The 11,606-nt window shown below is 23.6% G+C and overlaps 2 protein-coding genes across 2 annotated transcripts; one reads left to right on the forward strand and one right to left on the reverse strand.

The window, feature by feature from the left end:
• The first annotated feature begins 689 nt into the window (after positions 1-689).
• Positions 690-11,424, forward strand: LOC127280547 (rabankyrin-5). The gene is made up of 13 exons (XM_051303600.1): positions 690-1,109; positions 1,300-1,498; positions 1,798-1,901; positions 2,001-2,260; positions 2,456-2,605; positions 7,014-7,411; positions 7,519-8,238; positions 8,363-8,635; positions 8,750-9,191; positions 9,370-9,567; positions 10,218-10,458; positions 10,641-10,896; positions 11,076-11,424. The coding sequence occupies exons 1-13, from the start codon at positions 1,106-1,108 to the stop codon at positions 11,203-11,205; spliced, it is 3,375 nt and encodes a 1,124-aa protein (XP_051159557.1). The 5' UTR covers positions 690-1,105; the 3' UTR covers positions 11,206-11,424.
• Positions 2,725-5,737, reverse strand: LOC127280552 (uncharacterized). The gene is made up of 4 exons (XM_051303606.1): positions 5,255-5,737; positions 4,448-4,875; positions 3,996-4,172; positions 2,725-3,806 (listed from the first exon to the last, which is right to left on the reverse strand). Exons 2-4 carry the CDS (start codon positions 4,494-4,496, stop codon positions 3,529-3,531), a joined length of 504 nt encoding a protein of 167 aa, XP_051159563.1. The 5' UTR covers positions 4,497-4,875; positions 5,255-5,737; the 3' UTR covers positions 2,725-3,528.
• Positions 11,425-11,606: the final 182 nt, after the last annotated feature.

Here is an 11,606-nt window from a genome sequence, read left to right on the forward strand (position 1 = left end):
AACAAAGATAGAAATTAATATAAATCATTTTTATTAATTCAATATGATATACGTTTTCCCCCACTTTAAAAAAAAATAAATACTAATTTTATATATATTTTTTTTTTATGAAAACATTTTTTAAAAACAAAATTTTATACATTAATTTTATTTGAAAATATTTTGTGGATAAATATAAAAAAAGTCATCATAGAAATTTTTTTCTAGTTTGAAAATATTACTATTTTCAAAATAATAAAAAATTTTCCATGAATTTAGGAAAACCAAAACTCAAAAACTAGTAAATCCAATGGTCTATATTCAAATTGATTCAAATTTTCGAAATGTGTCCAATTTTTTTCTTTTTTTAATTTGATTCGTCAAAAAGCGAATGTGTCCACCAATCATAACACTTCTTTAACTAAACGACAAAACATAAAGGTGGTTTCACATTTGAACGAGTTTACTGTTACCAAACTTCACTTCATACACATTTGTTTTTCAAAATCTGTTTATTTCTTTCTTTCCTTCGCAATATTGTAAACATTGTAAATAATTTCAATCGTGGTAAAATCATACTTATTGTTAATTCAATAAATTAAATAATAATGCAATTAAATTACTATTTAAAAAAAAAAATGTAAAAAATGTTTTTTAAATCGAGCGGCGAATCGATCATTAATCGAGATATCGAGTGTCAAACATAACCTCAAAATATTTCCTCTGTCAATTTCACGTCAATTAATAGATTGTTGTTTTTTTTTTAATGTGTGTTTTCTTATCGAAAATAAAAAAATCTCTGCATGAATTGAATCGAGTTCATTGAGAAAGAAATAGAGAGAGATAATAATATTCAGTGCATATCGCAAATAAGTGGGAAGAGACTTTTGCATGATAGGCGTGTTTAACAAATTAATAACGAAAGCCGGGAAAAAAATATTGTTTGCGTGTATTATTGCCATTTAAACGTGAAATTATTAATTTTAATCGAAAAAAAAAAAATATGTTACAATAGAAAGAAAAAAAAATGTACCAGTTTCAATTGTTGCAATGAAAAAAGTTAGAAGGAAACAATTAGTGGAATAATCTCTTGTATTTGGATAGAGTGAAAACGTATTGTGGAATTATGGGTAAGTTTTTAATTTATTTAGTTTAAATATTTTTAAATAGAATAGAAAGTGGTGATTTTTAATTTATTATTATTATTATTATTATTATTATTATTATTTATTATATTAGTAGGAAGAGTAAATTATTGTAAAATATTTGTTTTTTTGGGTGAAATAATTTGTAAAGAAATTGTATTTGACATAAATTTAGATGACACGATCGAATCGCAAAAGTGGCAACAACATTTGTCACTTTTACGTGAACAATATTTGACACTTTACACGGCAAATGCAGAACTTCAACAAAAATATGCGACTCTCGTTGCTGGTCAAGGAGAGCAAACGGAATCAGGATTTATTGGGAGACTTCTTGCTGCTGTTTCTTCACTTTATTCTCAACAGCAATACAGGTGAGAAATTTTTTTTTTTTTTTTAATTTTCTTATTTAAAAAAATAATTTCTATTTACATTATATTTTTTCTCTTATTTTTCGAAAAAATTTATATTTTGAGATTTTTTTTTGTCTCTAAATTTCGAAATTTCTAATTTTTTTTTTAAATTTTGACTAAATTTATTTTGTTAAAAAAATCTACCATTTACGTTCGGATATTTTTTGATAGATAATATTTAAAATATTATTATTAAATATAAATAAATAAAAGTGTGATTAAAATAAATAAAAATATCTAATTTTCTTTTTTTTTTTTAGTGATTTACTTGTAAAATTAAAAGATCGAGATGTACCAGCTCATAAATTTATTCTTTCCGCACGAAGCGATTATTGGTCATCAATTCCTGAAAAATCGGTTCTTGGTAAGTTACAAATTTATGTTTTTTTTTTTAAATTTCATTTGAATTAATTTATTTTGTTCGAATAAAAAATAATTTTTTTTATCCATATTTTTTCTTTAGATTGGACAGATTTGGATTCACATGTTGGCAATGTATTATTAAAATGGATTTACACGGATTTAGTGCAACAGGAAAATTTAACACTTGATTTAATGAAAGCGGCGTCAAATTTTCAATTAAATGAATTAGTTGAAAAATGTGAAATATATTTAATTGGAAAAGTTGAATTAAAAGATTGTGTTTCATTATATACAGTCGCCGAAGAATTGGGAACACGAAAATTACGAGATCATTGCAGTTCATTAATATCCGCCCATTGGGTAAAAAAAATGATTTCAATTTTTTTCTTTTCAGAATTATTTTATTTTTTTGTACTTTTTAAAATTTGTTAATTTTTTTTTTTTTTTTTAATTATCAATTTATTATTTTATCTATTTATCAATTTTTTTTCGTTAATAAATGAATAAAAATAAAAGAGAAAAAAAGGTAAATTAAATGGAAAAATAATTTTTCAGGAGGATTTAACGGGTGAAGATTTTAAGGAAATGCCAGGAGCACTTTTATATCAATTATTACAAACAAAAAGCAAATATCCTTTGCATTCTGCAGTTCGTCTTCAGAGGGAAGATGTTGTTTTTCTTTATCTCGTTGAAAATAATTCTGAGGTATGTAAAATTATTTTACATCATCTTTTTTTTTCTTTCTTTTTTTCTATCATTTTTTTTTTCTATAATTGTTTCTTTTTATTAATTTTAATATATCAATATTAGTAATACATAATTCGTTGTGTTTTTTTTCATATTTTTTATTAATGGAACATTTTATAAATATTTTAACATATTGAATGTTTATTACATTAATCGTGTAATTTCTATCTGAGACTACTTAACAAATTCGTTAACTAATCTATAGACATTATCACAACTTTTTGGCTTTTGTGTTCGAATAAACAGCCTTAAATTTCTTGGTAAATTGCAGTGTACATAGAAAAGGAAAATTCAACAATTTTTGTTAAATTTTTTTTTTGAAATTCGCTGATTAATTTTAACATTTTTATGTTAAAATTAATTTTAATTCGGTTATTAGAAATGTTAATTTTTCAAATTAACTCTTAATATTATTTATCTAATTTAAATAATTAAATATTACTATGACGAGAATAATAATAATAATACCTAAGATTAAAAATAATTTAATTTGATTTAATTATTGAAAAATAATTGTTTTTTTTAAATTAATTTTTTTGTTATTACTTTCTCATTAACAAAAAAGAAAATTAAATGTTTCTTTGCAAATTTTTTTCTAAAATTAAATAATTCACAGCTTAAGTTTGTTATCAGTAAAATTTAAGTATTCAAGTCCAACTTTGGTTTATTTATATATTAAATTTTCGAAAAAAAACGGTATTTTTATTTCTCGTAATTTTTGTCAAAAACATTTCTTTTTTTTAATAAAATATGTAAATTTTTTTTTCCTTCGGTTATAAGTAGAAAAATATTAATTTAATCTTAGTCTAGAGATGAAAGTTGATTTAATCGAAATGAAAAATATTCGTGATTGAAAAATAATTAGAAAATTTTTTTTTTTTCTATAATAATAATAAATATGAAGTAACTAATGCCAATAGTAAAAAAGAATGAAACTTGCTTATAAAATGAGATGATAAAAATCCATTGCAATAATGAGTACTACAATAACAATATGTTGCTGGACCAGTTGGTGAATTTTTATCAATATCCTGAACACAACCTGGTTCATAAAGATATCGTTGAATATTATCCCTGAGTTCCCATTGTTTATTTTCAAGATAATGTTCGGGATCATTTTGCGGTGCACATCCACGATGAACGACTCTTGTTATTTTCGCTGAAAATATATTCAAAAAATTTTTTTGCAAATTTAGAAAAAAAAAAAAATTTCCAATTTTCATTTTTAATCAAAAAATGTTCTGGTATTTCTGATTTTTCTAATTAAATTTAAGAATTCAATTTTTAATTATATAAATTTTTTATATTTTTTTTTATATTTGTTTAGAAAAATGTTATTCGAACTTACTTCCATTTGCAATTGTTAGATGTGTAATTTTTTTCTCACAAAATGTCGATGTATAACATTGAACTTTAAATTTGATACTTCCATCGAAAGCCGGACAATCGACATATTCCTTTCGATTGTCATCTGGCTCCAATGGACATTTGTAACATTCGATATAAGCTTTGGCAAAATTTGCAACTGAAATTGGAATAAAAAAACGGAAAAAATGAAAATTCGATAATTTACACTCAGAAAAAAAAATTAAATTTTGAATATTTACAAATTCCGGTTATGAAAATTAAAAAATTGATAATATTTAAAAAAAAAAGAAAAACAAATTCAAAAATTACGAGTTACCATATTGAAAGTACTTCTTTTAATTTTTGTTTTTAAAAATTTAACTGTCGAGGAAAATTTTTATTTTCTAGTAATTAAAAAATTTGAAAAAGAGAAAAAATTTTTGAATAACGCACTTGAAAGAAGTAGGAAGCAGGGTATGATGATTTTATATTTGAGTCTCATTTTCACAATTATTGTCACTGACTGAGCACATGCTTAAATAATTAATAACGTTATTGTTATTATTGGATTTTTAGTCAGCGCAGGTTTGATAAACACTTTGTTGAGTCATTTATAAAGACATAATCAAGTGACAGGCGTTCACCGTAAAACTGCATTCCTTTATAAATGTATATGACTAGAATGAACACATGTCTTCGTTATAACTTCTCTCACTTCATATTGTTTTTTCCGCCGTCTTTCCCTCTCTTTCTCTCCCTATTTCAAAATATTCAAATCCATTCTCCTATTTGTTAACATATTGTATAATCATTTTACATTTCCTTTTTAATTTTCACTCATAATTTAATTTTTCAAATCCTTTCGTAGAATTCAATGTGTCCTGAAATTTTAATTGTTTTATTTTTTTCATTATTAAATTTTATTTCTATTTTTTATTTTTATTTCTGTATTTATCAATTTTCAAAAAAATTACTTGATAATTATTAAGTTTTTTGGAAAAAAATTTTTTTTTTATCGAAATTGAAACAAGTGTTATTCTAATATAGAAATTAAATTTGTAAAATATGTAATTGTATTTTTTTTATAATTTACAATTTAATTCTTGAAATAATTGAATCTGATTTTTAATTATAATTTTATGAAGGAATTAATTTACAATATTCTTACAATTTTTTTTTAATTTTATATTTAAAAAAAAAAAATGGAGAATTCACTTTAATATTTGGAAATTTTATTTTAAAATCATTGTTTATATTTACTTGAAATTGAAAATTATAATTTGAAATTTCACATTTCAGCACTTTTGCACAATTTTAAAAATTTACTAAAAATTAATTCTGGGATTCTTGAGACACGAACGTTTTTTTTACACACTTATTGAAAAATTCTAAATATTGAGAAGAAACTTTTTTGTTTTTTTTTTATTTTTGCCACAAAATCGAGCGAGTATAACACGCACTTGACCTGATTTACATATATATGTATAATATATCGAACGTGTGTATCTCAAATTAAAAAGCGAGAGTCAAATGTGGAGCACATTTAACAAAAAAAAAAATTGTTTTTTTTTGTCTGTTTATGATAAAACACGTTTCCGGAAATTATTTTTTTTTTTAAAGAAAAGAAAAATTTATAGATTCTTTTAGAAACAATTTAAAATAAAAATAAATTTATAATAAATTTTTTTTTCTGTTTGCCGAGAGATGTGAATACACCACACACGTTGTGTTTGTATATGTATACATACATCTATAAAGACTCAATGTTTCAATAGCCTGCCACGTCATTTCCCCCTTCCCAAGAGACGAGAAACAACTCCCATCCTTCTTTTTTCGTTTCTTGAATATAAAATATAATATGAAAATTTGAGAGACAGAAATTTTTATTTTTATTTAAAAAAAAAATTAATTTTCTGTAAAAAAAAAGAACTAAAAAAAATTAATTTTTTAAATAATAGATAAATAAAATTAGTTTTTATGATTTAAATTAATATAAAAAAAAATTTATAAATTTTTTTTTCCCGAAATTTTTAAATATATGGAACGTTTAATTTATCGTCGATAAAAATTGCTCTGAATTTTATTTTAATATATTTTTTTTAGAGAGAATCCCTTTTTGAGATTTGACCTTGTCGTTCTTGTTGCCCTATATCTAACGGGTGTTACTATGATTTCGTTGGAAATACTTTTTTTTTAAATTATTTTAATCAGAGATAAAAAATAATTCAAAAATTACTTTCAATAATTTATCCAAATTTTAATTAAATAAAATTTTATTCGATCCAAATTTCAATTCAATCTAAATTTTTATTTTTATTGTAATTGCTCCAAATTATTATTATTTTTTTTATTTATTATTATTATTATTATTATTATTATAAATTTTAAAAAAAGTTTCTTTTTTTAATATAAAAAAAAAAAATTTGCATTTGAAATGAGAAAATAAATATGCGGTAGTACGGAAAATGTAATACGGAAGAGATATATTAATTTATAGAATTTTATTATTATTTCCGAGAATATTTGTCAGTGAGAAAGAAAGAATAGAAATGTTGTATTTGATCACAAAGCGTGTAAAATGTTCTATTTTATTTTCTAGTTATTTTATAGAAAAAATTAATCCTCCGAATCTTGTATAAATAAATCATTGTTTTAGAGAAATTCATATCTATCGGCAAAAAAAAAAAAAAAAAAAAAAAATCACGCACATGACTCAGAATTAGTTTTAATTTTAAGTCTAATAATAATCTAATCAGAAATATTTGTCATACACACATTGGAATCGTAATAATTATCTTTTTTGTAATTTCGAGAAAAAAAAAGATGAATTATTTCAATTTTTTTAAAATTATAAAATAATTTATTCTATAATTTAATTTAAAATTTAATTTCAAATAAATAATTAATTTTAATGTAGATAATAATAGAAAATAAATATTAATTAAATTAAATAGAAATTAAATTATTTTTCGATTATAAAATTATTTAATTTAAAAAAATATATTTTTTTTTTCATTAGCTGTCAAAAGCAGTGAATGTTGTTGATCAAAAAGGTGAAACTGCATTGGAAGTTGCATTAAAATCACGTCAACCATCATTGGCACGAACTTTAGTTGAACATCAGGCAAATTTAAGTTCAAAAGATTCAAGAGGATTGACATTATTGCAATCGGCAATTTTAAAAGGCGATTCATATTCCGCTGAATTTATTGTTGAACAACTGGAAAATAATGGAAATTCACAGAAATTGAGTGAATCAGTGAATATAATTGAAGAAAGTGAAAATGAATTAAATGATATTCAAGGATGTACTGCACTTCATTTAATTAGTAAACATAAATCAAGTGATATGATTGCGGTTGCCAATCGATTATTGCAAACTGGAATTAATCCAAATCTTCAGGATAAACGTGGCTGGTGAGAATTTATTTATTTTTATTTAATTTTTCTTGTCCTTGAAAACTATTTTTCTAATTTTTAAAATTGCAAAAAAATTTTTTAATGAAATTTATTCACTTTAATAGGACGGCTCTACATTATTGTGTCATCGAGGATAATGATGCATTACTCGATCTTTTGCTAGAGAAAAAAGAATTAAATTTAAATAAAACAACAAACGATGGTCATACAGCGTTAAGTTTTGCATTATTTAAAAAACCATTTTCCAAATTATCAGCAGAGAAAATATTAGCAAAAAATGCAAATTCAAATCCAATTTATGAAAATACAAACGATACATTACTTCATTGTTTAGCGCGTGAAAAACAAGAGGAGGCATCTTTATTTCTTGTTGAAAATTGTAATGATAAAAATTTATTTATAACAAATAATGAGGGTTTATCATGTTTACATGAGGCATGTAAAAATGGATTAGAACAATTAACACGTATTCTATTGGAAAAAGATTTATCAACGACTTTATTTACAAAAATAACTGGTGAAGCGCCAATTCATTTGGCTGTTATTAATTTATATCACAATGTTGTTGTTGCATTGTTATCGGCAAAAGATGCACAATTACAACTTAATTTAAAGGATCAACATAATGGTGAAACACCATTGAGTCTTGCTATTAAGGTTTCATTGAAAAAAGCAAGGGATATTATTTTAACTCTTATTAAAGCTGGCGCTGATATTAATCAGAGAAATGAAAAGGGATTGACATTATTGCATCAGGCTATTTTAAAGGAGGATTCGGCGACTGCAATTTTTTTACTTGAAAATGGAGCTGATATTAATGCCAGGTATGATTTATTTAATAAATTTTTCTCTAAATTAATTATCGTTTTTTTAAAAATAATTTTTAATGAAATTCTTCACGAATTCAATTATTTTAAATTATTTTTTAATTTGAAATTTTTATTTTAGAACGGAGGAAGGAGAAACGGCTTTACAACTTTGTGTTCATTGTCGACTTGGAGAAGTTGTCGAAGCACTTTGTGTTCGAGGTGTAGACACATCAATGGGATGTCCTCTTTGGGATGCTTTGGAATCAGATCAGGAGGATGTGGCTTCAGTTTTAGTGGCACACGGCGCTGATACTGATTGCTGGGGTCCTGGACCCGATGGATGTCAACAAACTTTACTTCATAAAGCCATTGACGATAATAAAGAAGATATTTCACAATTTCTCATTAGAAGGTAAAATATTTATTTAATTGTAAATTTTTTTCTAAATTAAAAAAAAATTATCGTTATTTACAATAATATACAATAAACTACGGGAAAAATTGTAAATTTTTTTTTTTTTACAAGTGGTTGCGATTTAAATTCACCGAGACGTCCGGGTTCCGATGGCTCGGGTGGTGAAGAATCACGTGATCAATGTTCACCATTGCATCTTTGTTGTCAATGGGGATTGGAAAAAGTTGTACAAACACTTGTTGAACATGGGGCAAATGTTAATGCTCGCGATTGCGATGGTAAAACACCAATGCATTTTGCATTAAATAATCAACATTCACAAATTATTTTTCTACTCTTGTGCCATCCAAATATTGATTTAACAATAAGAGATAAAAAAGGAATGAGTCCATTTGCAACGGCCTTAACAATGCGTAATAATAAAGCAGCTGAATCTATTTTGGATAAATTACCAACAGCCGCCGAACAATTTGATAATAAGGGGCGAAATTTTCTTCATATGGCTATACAAAAAGATGATATGGAGAGTATTTTATTTCTTCTCGCTATTCAGGTAAGGGAAAAATTAAATTGTTTTTTTTTTTTGTTAATTTCAAAAATTAATTATATAAATTAATTATTTGAAAATTTTATTTGTTTTATTGATTTTTGAAAAATGAAATTTCTCAGAAAAAAAAAAATTATGAAGAAAAATTGAATAAAATGAGAAAATTTGTTTTTTTAAATTACAGGTGGATGTGAATTCTCGTGTTCAGGACGTGACGCAAACGCCACCCTTACATTTGGCTGCAATTTCAGGAAATGAAATGCTAGTACGAAGTTTATTGCTCGCTGGTGCAAGAATTAATGATATGGATGCTCATAGAAATACTGCATTACATGCGGCTGCAAAAGCTGGTAACGCTCCTGTTATATCCGCCCTTTTACAGGTAATTTTTTTTTTACAAAAATTTCATTTTTATTAAAATTTTGAAAAATTTTTGTTTTAATTTCAAAAATCTTTAAATTTTTCTTTGTGTTAAATAATAAAATAATAAAATGATAAATAATGAAATAATTATTTTATTAGAATATTAAAATTATTCAAATTTTTATTAATTGAACTATTTTTTTATATTAATGATTGAAGAATTAATAGTTTAAAAAATTTGGGCAAATTGAATTTTTGGTTAATTTGAAATTTAAGTTAATTAAAATTTGAATAAATTAAAATTCGGATAATTTGAAAGTTGAAATTAAAATTTTGACAAATTAAAATTTTCAGCCAATTAAAATTTTGACAAATTAAAATTTTTACAAATTGAAATTTTGATAAATGAAAATTTGAATAATTTTAAACTCAAATCAATTAAAATTTTGAAGTATTTTAAATTTAAGTCAATTAAAATTCGATTAATTAGCAAGTTAAGTAAAAAAATTTTTTAAATAATTTTAAATTTTAGACAAATAAAAATTTGGAAAAATTGAATTGTGGATAATTTGAAACTTTTGATTTAAATTTTTCCCTAACTTCTATGACTTGTAACTACCCTGATTAAGTTTGGGAAAATTATTAAATTTTTTTTTTTGACTTCTTTAGAATAATGTTAATTTCGACGCGGTCAATGCCGATGGTGATAATGCATTACATGTCGCTGTGAGAGAGGGACATGTTGCTGTTGTAAGAGCACTTTTAACAGAATGTACATTAAATGCCGAAGCTGTGAATTTAAAGGGACGAAATCCTCTTCACGAATTGGCACGATGTGGAAGAGATAATGCAGCGACAATTTGCGATCTTTTCCTCGAGTGTATGCCTAATTATCCTCTCAACAATGCTGGTTTGTTTTTTTCAAATTTAATATCATTTAATAATGAAATATAAAATTTAATAAATTTAATTACTTGATTTTTTTCATTTCTTTAAATTTTACCAAAAAGGGTAACAATTTTTTAAATTTAATTATTTTGCATTTTATTTTAAAAGGGAGTAATTTTTTTTTAAATTTGTAAATTTTTATAGATTTAGATGGAAGTACAGCGCTATTGATTGCCTATATGAAAGGAAATGGAAATTTGTGTCGAACTCTTGTTAAATCCGGAGCGTGCCTTGGAACAATGAATAAAGAGGGAATAACAATATTTAATTATCAAGTGGCTACTAAACAATTACTTCATCGTTTACTCGATTCATTGACACAAGAAGCGCCATGGGCGGAGAAAGATTTATGCTTGGAATGTGGTACCAAATTTTCTTTAACGATGCGAAAACATCACTGGTTTGTATAAATTTTATATTTTTTATTTCAAGAAGATAATTAAAACCTTTTTGAAAATTAATTATTTATTTAAGGTTTTTTTTGTTTAAAAAAAAAGTATTAAAAAATTTCTTCTAAATTTTATTTATTTTTGAAAAAAAAAGAAATTTTTTTATTTTTCTATTTAATTAATATTGCAGCCGTCATTGTGGACGAATTTTGTGCAGCAAATGTTCAGGTCAGGATGTACCGATTTTAAAATTTGGACTAAATAAACCAGTGAGAGTATGTTCGGTATGTTTTGATGTATTACAAGTTGGTGCTGAATAATTTCAACATTAAAAAAAAAAAAGACTGGAATAATCAAAGTTTATACAGCGAATTTTTTCTTTTTTTTTTTTGTCATTCCAAAGTTGAAGTTAATTTTATGAAAAACAAATGTATATCGATATTTAGTATTTTATGTCTTTATAAATATATAAAAAATATATATATATATTATTATATACACACAAATATTAATTATACAAATTGGATCAAGTTACTAAATGCAGTGAGTTTTATTTTTTTTATCACCAATTCTTATAATTGTAAAATTTTTAAATTAAAAAAAAATTTAATTAAATTTTACAAAAGTTGAATTAAATTTACTAGGATTATTATTATTTTAAGAATTAATTAAAAAGAAACATTTTATTCATTTACATTTTTTATTTAACTGTTATAATCAT

Source organism: Leptopilina boulardi, unplaced genomic scaffold (assembly GCF_019393585.1).
Source record: "Leptopilina boulardi isolate dan_hultmark-lab unplaced genomic scaffold, ZJU_Lbou_2.1 LbouV2_248, whole genome shotgun sequence".
Lineage (NCBI taxonomy): Eukaryota > Metazoa > Arthropoda > Insecta > Hymenoptera > Figitidae > Leptopilina > Leptopilina boulardi.